This window comes from Stegodyphus dumicola, chromosome 7 (assembly GCF_044657685.1).
Source record: "Stegodyphus dumicola isolate Sdum_Otavi_A_Nest chromosome 7, ASM4465768v1".
Taxonomy (NCBI): domain Eukaryota; kingdom Metazoa; phylum Arthropoda; class Arachnida; order Araneae; family Eresidae; genus Stegodyphus; species Stegodyphus dumicola.
The window spans coordinates 158,834,758-158,851,772 of record NC_140774.1 but is presented as its reverse complement, the minus strand read 5'-3'; the positions used below and the strand labels follow the sequence as shown (position 1 = coordinate 158,851,772).

At 33.1% G+C, this 17,015-nt stretch overlaps 1 protein-coding gene across 1 annotated transcript in view; it reads right to left on the bottom strand.

Annotated features, from left to right (window-relative positions):
• The window catches only part of LOC118195401 (MOB kinase activator-like 3), a 56,489-nt gene that overhangs the window by 30,415 nt on the left and 9,059 nt on the right, over window positions 1–17,015 (bottom strand). Inside the window, exons 3-4 of the mRNA XM_035366704.2 lie at window positions 9,839–9,932; window positions 6,452–6,585 (exon numbers count right to left, since the gene is read on the bottom strand). Coding sequence (XP_035222595.1) covers window positions 6,452–6,585; window positions 9,839–9,932 — 228 coding nt within the window. The remainder of the gene's footprint in view (window positions 1–6,451; window positions 6,586–9,838; window positions 9,933–17,015) is intronic.

Here is a 17,015-nt window from a genome sequence, read left to right as displayed (position 1 = left end):
AGAGGGGAGAGTAGATAAGAGAGGATCAGAATAGCTTAGAGCAAGTACATATTTCCAACAGCGTCGTTTTTTTAACGACCCTTTCTTCATGGAAAATTTCCAGGACAATGCTCATTTGTTTCATACTTGTTTTTAACTGCATTTATTCATTAATCTGCTGATTTCCAAATGCATTTCACTATAAAAAAGCATCATCAGATTGTTGATTGTGTATCAATGAGAACTTGTCAATGCATGCAATAGTATCCTACATTCTTATGCTGAAAATAATTTAAGATATGAATTTTCATTAAGCATGTGCTTTGCTTTCTAAATCTATTAAACACTTTTTTGGCAACGAGAGAGTCTCATTGAAGTTTTGAAACTTTCTTCTCAGTTACAAAAAAAATAAAAAAATAAAACTATTGAACTTATCAGTTTAATCTTCAAAGTCCAGCAAAGTCTGTGCAAGATCTTGATCACTAGCTATTGCAAAATGAAAAAGGTCTACCATTATTTAAACATCTTAATTTTTTTTAATTAAAAAAGGTATATCAATCAATCAAACATTTAGGCATCAAATACAGAGTTTCCTCTGAAATTCTACTTTCAGTTTCCCTGACTTTTCCTTGATTTGCAAACTATAACGAAATACTGATTCAGAAGTCAAACAACAAAAATCAGCGTTAATTCACAAAATTTTCACAGGACTAGTTTCGATGGTTTTACCGAACCATCATCTTCAGCTGCAAAACCGCAAATGAAAAAGATAGGAAATGATGTTTAGATAAGATAAGAAAGCCTGGACAAGAATAAGCAAGTGGCGCCATCTGTTGGCGAAACCAGAACTAAAACATAATTTCTCTAAAAGCCGAAGGCAAATTTGGATTGGAATTAGGATCGTTAACTAGAACAGAAAGATTTTTATGAATGTGAAATGCCTCTAGAAAATCCAGTTCTCCAATGGAAGATGTTTTTTGAATAATTTTGGCAGCAGAAAAATTGAAAGTGTGATTTTCGGACCAACAATGTTGAGCAACAGAAGACTTCTGTGTTTCCTTTTTTCTAACATATGCCTCATGTTCTTTGATGCGAAATTTTAAGGCTCTCTTAGTTTGGCCAATGTAAATTAAACCGCACTGGCAAGGAATCCTATAAATACCCCAGGAATTCATATCCGGAATGGGGTCCTTGAGTATAGAAGTTGGAATTTTATTGATGGGAGAGTAAACAACCCGAAAGTTAAATTTCTGCAAAATATGTGCAACTTTATAGCTAATTGATGGAAAGAAGGGAATGACAACAGAATTTTTATAATCTCCTAAAATAAGAGTGGGGCTTTTAGTGTGTTGAGATGAGAATTTTTTAACTGCTTGATTAATAATGTTGGGTGAAAAGCCCCTGTCAATAGCTATTGCTTTTAAATAATTTAGTTCTTCATCAAGGGCTAGTTTGGAGGAGCAAACTTGACGAGCACGGAAAACATAGGAATAAAATGAAGCTAACTTTTGTTTAGTCGGATGACATGATTTAAAGTGTGGTGGAAGGCAAACCGATGAAGGTTTACGGTAAACTGTAGTACTGAAGTTGGATGTGTTACGTGTGACCAGAATGTCGAGAAACGGAAGAGAATTGCAAGTCTCAAGTTCAAAAGTGAACTGAATAGCAGGATCAATAGAATTCATTGTTGAAAGAACTCTATTTAAATCATCTTTATTACCTTCAAACAGGGTAAAAGTATCGTCTACGTAGCGGAACCATGCCGGGAAGTTTAAAGTTTCAAACAATTTTGATTCATAATAATGCATGTAGATATCAGCCAGGATGGGACTGAGGGGGCTACCCATGGCTAATCCCTCAGTTTGCTTGTTTGCTTGTTTGCTCAGTTTGCTTTTACCCTGTTTGAAGGTAATAAAGATGATTTAAATAGAGTTCTTTCAACAATGAATTCTATTGATCCTGCTATTCAGTTCACTTTTGAACTTGAGACTTGCAATTCTCTTCCGTTTCTCGACATTCTGGTCACACGTAACTGTAGTACTGAAGTTCTAGTTAACTTCAGTACTACAGTTTACCGTAAACCTTCATCGGTTTGCCTTCCACCACACTTTAAATCATGTCATCCGACTAAACAAAAGTTAGCTTCATTTTATTCCTATGTTTTCCGTGCTCGTCAAGTTTGCTCCTCCAAACTAGCCCTTGATGAAGAACTAAATTATTTAAAAGCAATAGCTATTGACAGGGGCTTTTCACCCAACATTATTAATCAAGCAGTTAAAAAATTCTCATCTCAACACACTAAAAGCCCCACTCTTATTTTAGGAGATTATAAAAATTCTGTTGTCATTCCCTTCTTTCCATCAATTAGCTATAAAGTTGCACATATTTTGCAGAAATTTAACTTTCGGGTTGTTTACTCTCCCATCAATAAAATTCCAACTTCTATACTCAAGGACCCCATTCCGGATATGAATTCCTGGGGTATTTATAGGATTCCTTGCCAGTGCGGTTTAATTTACATTGGCCAAACTAAGAGAGCCTTAAAATTTCGCGTCAAAGAACATGAGGCATATGTTAGAAAAAAGGAAACACAGAAGTCTTCTGTTGCTCAACATTGTTGGTCCGAAAATCACACTTTCAATTTTTCTGCTGCCAAAATTATTCAAAAAACATCTTCCATTGGAGAACTGGATTTTCTAGAGGCATTTCACATTCATAAAAATCTTTCTGTTCTAGTTAACGATCCTAATTCCAATCCAAATTTGCCTTCGGCTTTTAGAGAAATTATGTTTTAGTTCTGGTTTCGCCAACAGATGGCGCCACTTGCTTATTCTTGTCCAGGCTTTCTTATCTTATCTAAACATCATTTCCTATCTTTTTCATTTGCGGTTTTGCAGCTGAAGATGATGGTTCGGTAAAACCATCGAAACTAGTCCTGTGAAAATTTTGTGAATTAACGCTGATTTTTGTTGTTTGACTTCTGAATCAGTATTTATTCGGCGTGTTATTGTGTCTTAATTATAACGAAATAACTAAGAACATTATAAAAATATTAATTCTCACTATTGTAAGAAATACAGGAGACATGCATTTAAAATATGAAAAAAAGGGAAGCAGGTAGTGATTTTAAAAAGGAATATCAGACTTTGCAAAAGAAATTAAATTAAATATTAAATCATTAATTATACTCTTTGGTATCTCAAAATAATGCTGGACAGTTAATATACACTCAAGAGCCAAAACATTATGACCAGCCCTACATTTTGCGATGAACACGCCTGGATGACGTGGAAGGCACGTGATCAGGTGGAAGTGTTATTTAACTGCTGCTGGAGAGTCTGAAGAATCATTCTTTCAATTACTTCTGTGTGTGATGGAAAAGGCTGAGGATCTAAGCGACTTTGATAGAGGGCAGATTGTAATGGCTCGAAAGCTCACAACAAGTATTTCCGAAACTGCACGACTCGAGGGTTGTTCACGATCTACAGTTGTTAGTACGTATGAAAAGTGGATGAATGACGGTGAAACCAGCAGTAGACGACATGGTGTTGGACGTCCACACGCTATCAAAGAAAAAGGTCGTCGGAGATTGTCTTGCATGGTGAAGCAAAACCGGAGCCAAACAGTGGCTCAGCTGACAGACGAATACTATGTATGCAGAGCCAAGTAGAAAAGTATCGGAGCACACTGTTCAGTGGACACTATTGGATATGGGGCTACGCAGCAAATGTCCCACTCATGTGCCTTTGCTGACCAAGCGTCATCGCCATCTGCGCCTGCGCTGGGCCCGGGAACATCGCAACTGGTCCATGGATCAGTGGGAGAGAGTTGCCCGGTCAGATAAATCACGGTTTGTCATTCATCACGTCGATGGCCGTGTCAAGATGCGCCTTCTTCCAGGCGAACAGTTGCTTCCTCAATGCACAGTAGGTCATACACAGGCTGGTGGTGGTGGTAATATGCTCTGGGGGACGTTCTCTTGGGTGTCTCTGGGATCCGTGGTTGTGGTAGAGCAGACCATGAATGCTACAGGGTATCTGAACATCATTGCGGACCAGTTGCACCCTTACACGGCCTCTTTTTTTCCAGCTGGAAATGGAATGTTCCAACAGGACAATGCCCTGTGTCACAAGGCTACAATTGTCTTGGAGTGGTTCCAGGAACATGATGCTGATTTCCAGTTAATGTTCTGGCCCCCTAACCCACCGGATCTCAATCCGATAGAACACATTTGGGATGTCATGGGACGGCAGCTCAGAGGTCAAAGACCACCAATTCGCAATACCTCGGATTTGTGTGACTGTTGCTACAACATCTGGTACAATCTGTCTCCGACCATCTATCAAGGACTTGTGGCATCCATGCCCAGGCGGGTTGAAGCTGTGTTGCGCGCTAAAGGTGGCCCAACTCGTTATTGACAGGTGGTCATAATGTTTTGGCTCTTGAGTGTAGTTATCTATTATAATACATAATTATCAAATACAACTACACTGTACACTGATTTCTAAACTACATTATTCATTTCTGAAAGGCAACTCTTTTTTTAGAAGAGGTGACAAAACAGTTACGTTTATGAAGAGAAAAATGAATAGCAGCTCACTAACAGGTGCAGAGGAAAGGTATGGGTTGAGAACACTATTTTCAGATGCCAGCTGAGCTAAGTATTATGTGAAACAATAATCATAATAAATAAATAAAATCACAATAACTCATATCTTTCTTTTAAGACAAGTAATTTTTATATATCTTACTTATTTTTCACATGGGTTGCTGTTTAAAACATGAGCTAAGTAATTTTTATATATCTTACTTATTTTTCACATGGGTTGCTGTTTAAAACATGAGCTTTTTATTAAAGAAGACTGATCTATACTTTCTATACTAAAAAAAAAAAAAAAAAAAAAAAAAAAAATCTGAACATTCAGAATGAAATTCCAGACATTTCCTGACTTTACAGGTAAGTGGAAAGCTGAAAACAAAAATTTGAACTCATTTGGATGATTTTATTCTCCAATTTAAGTCACAATCCTTACCTCTAAAATTTATACTAACTGATGGATGAATTATAATCAATCTAAATGTTTACAGTTATCATTTAATGCAATTCTGCATAGTGTGCTTTAGTAGATGGATTAATTAACTGTGATAAGGAAAGTTTTCTTACATACATAAATTCTAGCTTTGCAAAGACAGCTTCATTAACCAGGCTATTTGTATTTTTGGCTGCTTTTAATTTTGTCTTTAATAAACAATGAAGTTTGAAAATATACTCCATAATGTGTTTATAAACTTGTTTACAGGAGACAAAGTAATAGGTGTTACTGATTTTTGTTAATACCATAAATTCCATTAAATATGCTGTTTGAAGTCATAAATCTACAACTTATCATGGTCATGAAAACATAAAAGTAAAAAAGGTGTTAGTTGTGAATTACTGTCTTACAGTGAAAATGATAGCAAATAATGAGTACAGCTACCAACAGAAGACCTTTTCAATACATACAGAGGATTAGATGAATTTTCTGAATTACATCATGACAGGAGACAAAATGTGGTGTCTCAAGCACAAATCTTAACTCAAAAAGCATAGCATGGATTGGCTCAGTTACAATGCAAGGCAAAAGTCTAATCTGAGACATCAAGAATAAAAACAATGCTTATTACACTTTTTGACAGTCATGGCTTGATTCACAAAGAATTTTTGCCAGAATGAGAAACAATGATTAATGCAACATATGAGAATCTTCTGGCAAATTTATTGCAAAGGATGTGCTTTTTATGTCCAAAATATGCCAAGGTGGGTTCTTAGTTCTTTCTCCATGGCAGGCCATGATATTTCATGGCATCATGAAATATCATGAATGTGGCCATTATCAAGAAATATCATGAAATAGCTTATGGGCAGTACAGGAGCTGTAGTCAAGTATCCATCCTCAGCTGATCTTGCTCCAGCAGATTCCTTTCTGTTTGACACCTGAAACTAATCCTAAAAGGAGAATGAATTTTAGATATTCCACACATTCAAAGCCTTTCAATGCAATTTTAACAAAGGTCTCTACCCACAGTTTCCAGGAACTGTCCAGTCATTGTCAAAAGTCAGCAAATAATCTATATGCCTTCAATTGAACATAAAACATTTTTCCTGATTTAGGTAAGATTTTTTTTTTTTTTTTTTTAAATATGAACACATTTAATTCTATGATCATACCTTGTATACCTCTTCTTTGCATTCAATTTTCTGAGAAATATCATGAATTTCGATCAAATCACGGGGTGTCTACAAAATCAGTGGTACATAAAGGGATACATGGTAAGCAAAAGGTTAAAAACCCCTGCTTTAGTTACAAGAAAAAAAAACATTAATTTTCATTCCAATTAAATGAAGAAAATCTAATGAACTATGCTATTTACCCATCTGATGTTATAGGAAAAATCACATAAACAGAAATATATTATAAATTTATACACTTACCAACTGATACAGGGAAAATTTCTTCATTGTTAATTTGATTTTCAATCCAATCCATCAGCAAAGATATATATTTACGAGCAGGTAATGGTGTAGGTCTTTTATACTGGGCATTATCAGCCCACAGATACTCAAACCTAATTAGGAATAAGGTTATTAGTAGCCATTCTCTGAATATCTTTATAATAAAATAACTTAAACTATTAAAAGCTGCAGCAGATATTAAAAATATCGGGTTTTAACGAAAGCTTACTGTTACCACAAATATAGTCTGCACAAAGAATTCGTGTTGGCATGTTTAATTATATTTTGTCAAACGATTTTTGGCATTTGAAAGAAAAAGACTTGCTTTAGAACACTGTGTTGTGAAATTTGTAAAAAAATATTGTTATCATTAATTACAAGATATCTGAAAGAAACTATCACACTATCAGATTAGAACCATCATTTACTTCTAGTTCTGTTGCAAAAAGTCAGCTACAGAATATTACCAAATCATGTGTACAGCTTTAGTATCATATGACACTGTGGAGGTTTGGTACCAAAAGTTCAAAAACAAGGACTATGACATTTAAGAAGCAGACACTCTACTTTGGCCAGTCTATTGATGCTGATGAGGTCCGCCTGCGAGAACTTGTGGAAGAAGTATCAGTATGCAATCACTTGAGAGCTTGCTAATGAGTTAGACATTAATGCCGTGTCCATTAGTCATGTTATGCATCGCATAAACTTAGACATACAAATTCAATCGTTGGGTGCTGCATGAGTTGACTCAAGCAGATAGGGACAGACGTGTTCAGCCATGCACTAATCTGCTTGAATTTCAATGCAAGGAGACAATTCTGGATTGGATTGTCCCTTGTGATGAAAAGTTAATTTACTTCAACATCACAGGCCAAAAGAGGGATTAGTCTGTGCCTGGTGAGCCCGTCAGCAGCATAGCAAAGCGCAATTTGACTAACAAAAAGATCATGCTTTGTGTCTGGTCAGATTGTGGTGGTATTATCCACAAAGAGTACTTGGAAAAAGATTAAACCCTCAACAGTAAGGTGTACAACAAGATGCTAGTCTATCTTGATGCTGCTATCAAAGAAAAATGTCGAACTGAGTTCCGATGCATAAAGGTAATGTTCCATCAAGATAATTCAAGACCACATGTGTTTGCATTCACCAACTGGACTCTGTATGGACTCGAATGGGGTCTTTTGCCTCACCCACCAAATAATCCCAACATTGCTCCTTTGGACTTTTACCCTTTTTCACACTTGCAGCTATATCTTGCTGGCACCATCTTCCATTCTACAGAGGATGTTCAAAATGTTGATATGTTTTTGAACTCATGGCCACTAAAATTCTGGGCCAAAGGCTTTGAAAAACTACCATTGACACAAAATCATAGATTTGGGAGGTGATTACTATTATTACCGCTAAAGGTACTGCTTTCATGTTTCTTACCATAACTTTATTAAAAACATCTTTTTGCAGAAAACTTCCATTACAACCAAATATTTACTAAATAATAAAATGCACAGAAATTTTTAGCAATTCAAAGACTGTCCTACATCTCATAATAAAAGCTATCAGACTCTTTAACAACTGTCATGAAATTTTCAGGAGTGATAAAGTATGAAACAACAGATGAAAAGTGCGATGCAATTGCCCACAATCTTCAGAACAGAACATATAAAGTGACATCTACACACACAATATCTGCAACTATAATGCATCTGCAAATTACAATGTTGTTGTGTGATAAGGTGCATTCCTTCTAGATGGCACATGTATGTTTTACAGCAGTGTGATAGAAAGGATGTTTAAAAAATATTTGGTAAAAAATGTAAAAGCTGGTACAGTTACAATCTTTATTAACACTATATTCTTCAAATAGGTATGTAAATAAATCCAGGATGTTTGACACGAATTTCAGACGTGTTTTAAAACCAAAAGAATCTTTGGCACTCAATTTATCAGCTAAGAACATAAATCAGAGGCCATAATTTACACCAACAGTGACGTAACATAATGTTCTTTATATTTTTCCAGGAAAGAGACAAAGTAAATATGGCATACATCACTGTGAATTGTTTCTGAAAAATGTGGACACTACCTTCAAAGTTCACACATGAATGCATAAAAAGGAACTGATAATTCATCTTCATATTCTGGATAATTCCTTTATTCATTAATTGGATAAGGCTTCATATGCTGTGCAGTCAAAAACATAATGCATATTTTCAACATTTAAGGCTTCATATTTAACCCATTACATACTTTTTTAATCACAGGCCTAAATTTTAGGTTTAGATTTTCAAAAGTGTCATTACTTTGATATTGCCAGTTATGAAGGGCTTTACTATATAACTAAATTAACTTTATTTACTAATTCTTTATATTAACAAAGTCTCTGATATTCTTTGGAACATAGCCTCCAACATTTTTTTGGAACATTATGTTTACATAGTGTGCTGTGTATGTCATATTAAGCATGATTTTCTAAATTAATTACTGAGTGAGCAGAGACCTGATGATTGAATAGTGTTGAAAAGGAAAAAAAAAAAAAAAAAAGAGGAAAGATAATTCTACCACTGACTAGGCTTTGTGAGAACAATCATGAAATGAATTTTTTAATGAACTTACAAGATGTTACAAGTAAACAATATCTAGAAAAGAAAAGGATTCATGACAGAAACTGGTTTCATGGATTAAAAATGCTTTTTTGAGCACATTACATTTTATCTACTGTTGATCAGAAGAAATTGTATCAATCAAGTGATATGAGAAGCAATTAAATAATTGTGATAAGCCAAATATTCACTAGAATAACTCTATGGGGGAGGTTTGATGAAATCATCAGATCAAATGTGCGAAAAGTAGAATTAAAGGATACAATGAAAATATTTCGACAAGAGTCTGTTTACATGCAGTAAAAATATATATATATATATATATATATATATATATGGACCTGAAAGTTTTCAAATATGATATATAAAATATAGAAATATTTCAAAATATGGTAAGAAGAATCCTACCTACTGCGGATGTTATGAAGTAAATGCTACAGACCCAGAAACAGTGCTTCCCAGTTGAATCTCTTCGCAGAGGTTTAAAAAAAACATTTGCAAATTACATCATTTGGAGGCCTAGTTTGTTGAATTTTATATGGAGGATGTACAAGAGCCATGAAAATTATTCCAAAGGTATTCTTCCAATAATTGCAGAATTACGATACCAAAAATTTCTTGTGTCTATACGAGCAATCTTTTCGTAAATTTTGTTGCACCCCAAAATTAACATTTTTACTACCCTCAGGAAAACTAAATCCATACAATATATTATTATCACTATTCAGGAGAGATTAAATTAATATAGCAGGTAAAAAATACATACCTTGGGCCACCTGACATGGTGGGACAGCTTTCTTCTGTACATGTGTCGATAACAGTTCCATAGATTAAATTGATTCGGTTAAAAAAATCTACAACTGAATGAAACATAAGAAATATATATAAGAACTATGACCAAAAATAAAACTAATAACAGGTAATTCATATATTATAAAGCATTTTAGAAGCTGAATTGAGATGCTGCAAAGAAAACGTAGATATAAAATTTTGATGCTCTTCAGTTTTACCAGAGATTATTTGCCAATTTTGGGTGCATTTATCACCATTCAATACAGCAAACCCAAAATTAAACCAAAATCAAGTCAAATTTTTTCACACTCCATTCCTTCTTGATGATAATTTGCACATGGGCTTTAAGTTTGAGTTTTTCTTCAGTTTATGCATGTTCAACATGCCTGCAAAGCACATGTGCATTTTTTAGAGTTAAAAATCTGAAACCAATAATAAGAACTTTCATATAATTTTATTTGAGGAGGGGATTCAAAATAATGACAACTATTAACTTTTCATCAAATGAAAATGAAATTGTTGCATTCTTCCAAAAACAGGGTATAGTTCCAATAGTACAGTCAAAAGTCGTTAATCCGGACCTCAAAGCTACAAACTTTCTGCGCTTGCGTCACCGCAAATGCATTGCGCGTGTGGCAACGCAATGCGCATAATTCCTTTATGCATGCTCATAATACGTTTAAGCATGCGTGTTTAATGAATAACGGATGGTATAAGCTAAGCTAAAATTATCTATTTCAGTTAATGTTGCAGATTGTGTTGTTCCTTAATCTTCGAATTCGAAACGGCTTATTATTTTCTGCAGACTGTTAGAGCAATTTTATAAAAGTAAGTTGGAACTTTCGATTATGTCAAATAGAATTTCCGATGCTGGATCTACAAAGGGAAAGCATGCTTCGATGTCCATCAAACAAAAAGTGGAATTGCTGCAAAAAATGGATAAAGGCTCCTTTGTTTCTCTAACCATTCCGTAATCTGTTTATAAATTTCACGCTGTTCTGCGCGGGGGGTGAGGGGTGACATCGCAGCACGCAATGAACTGGAAGTTTATCTGTCAGCACTATCCTTATCTTCAGGGCAGATGTTTTTATTTTATTCTGCTTATAATTTCGGCTTATAATGTAGTACTTCATCTTGATGTACCCCGTCTTTGATATGATTTAAATCAAATTCCTCCTCATTATAAATATCATAGAATACAAATCAAATAGTTTTCTGGTTGCAATTTTCTAATTCCGACTATGTGTAATGTATGCTTTACACATGCGCATGTTGAAAGAAATGTTTAATAAAGTAAACAAATAAATATTAAGCTTTTTTTTTTTTTTTTTTTTTTTGTAAATTTTGATACCCTTTAGATCATAATTGCTCACTTTTTAGAATTTATTTCATAAATTACGGTTTCATATTTTTAATTTTATAATTTCTGCATGCCATCTTACCAGATTTAAACTGATGATCTATAATCTGGAAAAATCGATAATCCGGAATCGCTGAAGTCCCGACGAGTCCGGATTAAAGACTTTTGACTGTACAAGAAACTTAAAAAAGAACTTTGATAATATTTTTAGCAATCTACTTAAAACTATTTGTAATAGAGTTTTTGAACAAGAAGACAGAAACTTCTGCTAGATTATTATTATTAACAACAACTTGGAAATCATTGAAGAAGTTAGAAATCTTAAAATTTACAATATCAACTGCTATGACTTTGAAAACCTCTACACGATTGTGCTACTCAAAGAAATATATGAAAGTCTTTTAGAAATGACAGAACTTTTTCCTGAAATACTTAATATTCTAGATTAATTTTTTCTTTCTAAGCTTTTTGCTATACAATAACTATTTTTAACATTCAAACTTTCTTTACCTGCAAACACAAGGAATTCCAATGGGAAGTTCATATTCAACTCATATTTTTAACTTATTTCTATTTAAGAATTCAAATTCCTAAAAAGCCTTTCTGATATTGATTTCAGTAAATTTGAACACACTTCTAGATATATTGATGACAATATTACTTTTAACAATTTTAATCTCATCAAAAACAGCAACATCTACCCAAACTGTCTAAAACTAAATAAGACATCTACCCAAACTGTCTAAAACTAAATAAGACCAATAAAAACCAAACAGGAAAAGTTTATCTTGATCTAAATATTTATAATCTAACAGAAGTTAAACTTTTTCATAAAAGATAAGATTTTAATTTTTCTACTAATAAACTAAATTGGAACTCCAATATATTTAAAAAAGTTACTGCAAATACTTTTATTAACCAAATTAACAGAAGTAAACAAGTCTACACTGAGACTTGTTTAAAATAAAACAAGTCTACACTGAAATAGAAACACAAAAAGAAGAAATTCTAATTCTCACCAGTTTTAAACGATAATGAAATTCCTTCAAATTCATTAATAGTCTTTTAAAGAAATCTGGAGTAGTCTACACCCTATAATACCTTTTAAAATCACAAATTTTTTACCTGGCAGCTCCAAAAGAAAAGGATAAAGAAGGATGGTTTAAAGGGTTTATAAGCTTTTTATTTTATTTACTTACCTTTTTTATTTTTTTCTCTTAATTACTATTCTGTTACTAAACAAGGGCCTTATATATATTCAAAGTCATTATGATAAGCCCATGACATGAAAACCTTTCGCTTTTTTAAAAATTCCTTTGCTTCCTTTTTCAATATATATATATATATATTGTAATTTTAAATAACTAAAATTCAACTTTATGCATTTTTCTACTCATATCCACAAAACAATTATTAAAAACTTTTTGACCACTTTTTAGGCACCTTTTTGAGTCTACTATTTTTAAAGAATAATTGATATTAAAATTTAATTAAAGTTTTATACTGAATGATGTTCTTTAAACACATTTTTGTTTTAAAAGAGTCAGAATTTACTTCATTTCATTCAATTAATAAAGTAATCTTTTCCTTTGTCAAAATTTAAAAAAATTCATTGAAAAAAATTTTCACTGAAGTAATTCCTGTACAGGACCTCTCAGCCAGATGGCAGAAGTGTAATGACGTGGCAGGGAATTATTTATAACTGATGTACTATCAGTTTTTTGTTAACAAATTATATTTCATTCTGTGGCAGCACTTGTGTCATTCATTTCTGTAGGACTTAAATATTATATTGGTGTGTATTGAGAATACGGCAAAGCACACTAGGGCTATCTGCCTAAGGGGAGGGATGCCTTCGTGGAGGACTTTCTAAGGGGAACTGGCTCGTATACATGTTACACATGGGGAAAACCACGAAAACGCCCATGCAGCCAGCCTGTTCGCGGGATTCGAACCTCGGACCGAACTAAAAGTGTTCAGCGATTTTACCGCTCGGCCGCTGGTGGGCTACTTAAATATTATAATTAAAATACATTAAAACCATTCATTGACTGATTCTAGACACAGAAAAGCAAGGATTTTTGTAGAAGAGATATTTCAATTGATTTCAGTGTTCCTCCCATCTGATGAAGTGGCATTGAAGTTGATTGAATTCCTCTTCTGTAGTGTTTTTTTTTCTTTAAATTTCAATATTTTTTTAATTGGGGTATTGCTTGTTTAAAAATTTTGGTTTTAACATTTTTTAAATTGTTTGTTGCAATCATAGGATTTTTTTAAATTTATTAATTATGAATTTCAATTTTTGGTCCTTGTAAAAAAATAATTCTAAATTTCTTATTTCACAACTCTCTCTCTATATATGCATAGACAAAGATTCTATAAGTTAAAAATAAATTAGCAAAGCAAGGTTTACAGAATAATTTAAGAGATAAAGAAAATTCAGTTTATAGCCAGTTTGGAAGATTTCAAACAAAACAGTAAGAGGAACAAGATGAGGAGATAGAAGTAAAAGAAATTTTTTCTTTCGATTTTGAAAAACTGAATACAAAATTTCGTAATTTTTTCAGCAAAAGCATTATCAATTTACTCCACACCTTCAAACACAAAATCCTTAACCAATTGCTATATCACTTTCAATTTAGGTATGAAGGCTTCCAATTATTAAAAGACATTATACAGTACAAAGTAAGAGATCCGAACTCGCCGGCAATTTGGCCATGCCGGATTTGGGATTTTTCCAGATATCAGATCATCAGTTTAAATCTAGTAAGGTGGCATGCAGAAATTATAAAATTAAAAACATGAAATCATGATTTATGAAATAATGAAGCATTTATGATCTATAAGGTATCAAAATTTACAAAAAAAAAAAAAAAAAAAAAAAAAAAAAAAAGGCTTAATATTTATACATTTACTTTATTAAACATTTCTTTCAATCTAAGTTGTTTAAGTAGCTTTGTTTTTTGTACTAATACTTTCTCTTTAATTCTATACACATATATAATTTCTTGTTCAGTTACAAAGTTCCATTGTTCAAGTCCTGCAATTGCTGGGTCGAGAATTCCGACTAACCTGTCAATCAAAATTTTTTTATTTTCGATAACCTCTCTGTCACTTTCTTCACTATCGGTACCGGTATTTTCTGGATCTAGAACCATACTACAGATTTTGCTATTCATTAATTGATTGATGATTGGGGCATTGTAATTGGAATGAAAACTTGTGTTAACTAGTCTCTTTCCCTAAATTCTGACGTCCAGTGCGGCCCTCAGAATTCTGGCGCCGATTGCGGCTTTCTGTGAAAAACAAATCAGTTATTCTTAATTCAAATACAGTAGAATTCCAGAAATTCTAAAAGCTTGGAACCAGAGGTTGTGCGGATTTTAGGATTTTTCAGATTTTAGGACAGAAAAGGTAAAGCATAATATTCGGACTAAAAATACAAAATGAATAAAAATTATTATATACATTATTGCAATAATTTATTATATGCATTAAATTATTATTACATATATAAATTGATTATATTATTCATTGTATTATATGTACACAGCATCGAGGTTTGCCGATTTCGCCTCATGCAAAGATTTCCGGTTTCGGATTCCGGTGTTAGAATCACTGTTGCTGTAAAATTTCAACAGCTTTTCTTCATTTTTCCCTATATCATACACAATGTTGCAATTCCATACCATTCTGCTATAAATCGAGGAGTAGAACCTGCTTCCATCTTTTGCAGAATTTGCACTTTTTGTGTTACCGTTAATGCAACGTGTTTACGTTTTTCAACGTTGCAAGGAGTAAAATCACGAGTGCATTTCTTATCTGTCATTGTATTAAAAAGGGCTGAAATAAAAACATTCTTAATTTATCCACAAAATATCTGGATAAAAAAAAAAGGCAGCGCTAAACAATCTCGTGAAATGAAATAACAAAGCTCAGAAAATACAACAGCGCGAATCGTGAACTTGAACAAAAAGTTGAGTGAATCGCCTGCTTTTTTACCTCGATGCAGATTAGAGGGGAAAAAACTTATTTATTTTATCTTATTTTTTTTTTAAAATTTTTTTATATCAATAATTTGGTATTTCCGTTTTGACTCATTATTATTCGGTAATTATGATGTCATTTATTCGGTATGTATTTTTTTCTTCGATATTTCGTACGCAATGTTGCAGTTTCCGGAACCTATAAACTGAATGTTTATATCCTGAGAGGCAACGCGGATTTCAGGAGTTGGCGGATTTTCGGTATTTGACTGTACCACTAAATATAATCTTTCAGCCTATGAGTATCATTAACAAAAACTATTTTTAGCATATGAAAAGAAATTTTTGTTAAATCTTTCCTCGTCAACATTCCTTAGCACATTTAACTTATATCTGTAATAGGCGCCAAGCGTAATGTCAACAGGAAAGATTACCATACTCTGTGTTATTTAATTACTAATACAAAAAAAAAAAAAGTGTTTAGGAATCGCTGCATGATTCATTACTCAAATTGCTATGTGTTAATAAACATGCGGCGATGAAAGAAAAATATAATAAATAATGATTTTTCAGGTTCGATTCAAGGATATAAAATATTAGTTGATGTAAAATCAACAATGTTTCTATGTAGAATATTTTGATTTGAGATGTATGCCGAGCAGATATGCAGCTATGGAGTCAAATTATTGATCACAAAAATTTATGCTAAAATGATTATTTCTTTAATTATAAGGTATTTTATTCAGCAATGAATAAACATTTGTTTACTATTCACTTCAAGCATCCCGTTTATGACCGATTAAAAATTAATGAGATGCTTAACCGCTTAATGATCAAATTTATATTAAAAATTACGCCAAAAATCCCTGATTTTTTAAATACCATTTTTATTACCTACACAGATACTCACTAGATGTAGCTTTATAAAGCGCGAAAAACGAGGTATTTATTATGGTTCATGACATTACCCGAGTTAAGTCGGGCAGCCAAAAATGCACAATCTAGCCAAAAGTAATACAAAACTGTAGTCTAGGTAATAATAGGTAATAAGAGCAAAAGTAAAAATCAAGTAAATACAGTTTACGATCTATAAATGTCAACGACAGTATGGTACAGTCTGAAATATGTATCAGCACAATCACAGTCTGCATAATACCACTATTACCGTTTGAAGATATTCACTTTGAGCGGGTAATCACAAAAGCTGCTTGGACCCCTCCCACAGCTAAGAAAACATGTGCAAGGCAGAGTATCCATTGCCATATCATATTACGGGCTGGGCATTGAATTATCTCTAAAATGTTTGGAGCTTGTTAATTTCCTATTAACTTGTTCATAGGAAAATCAAAATGGCATGTATTCCCAAGATATCTCGGGTGCGGTTGTTAAGCGGTTAAACTAAACCAGCATCTGTTTCCCGATAAAGTACAGCCAATACCAAGCTACTGATATGAAAGAATACTAGGTAGCTTAATAATTAACCACCATGAGATCGAACATACACCAGATACCTGCAACTGCAAACTCCCAGAATATACCCCTTATGTAGATCAACATCACCAACATATTATTACGGGAAATTTAGAAATTACAGAAGATAGAAATTTAAGGCACCAAATTTCAAACCATTTTCAAAGTTAGCAAAATATTCTGCATCCAACAATTCAAAAAAGATCTAGAAATTTTCATAGTATACTCCAGCTACAAGACTAACTTACCCACTACAACTTCCATAGAATGGAAAGAAGAAATGCTCAGCGGCTTCAAAAGCCGTATCAAAGAACACATACTTAATGGCACATATA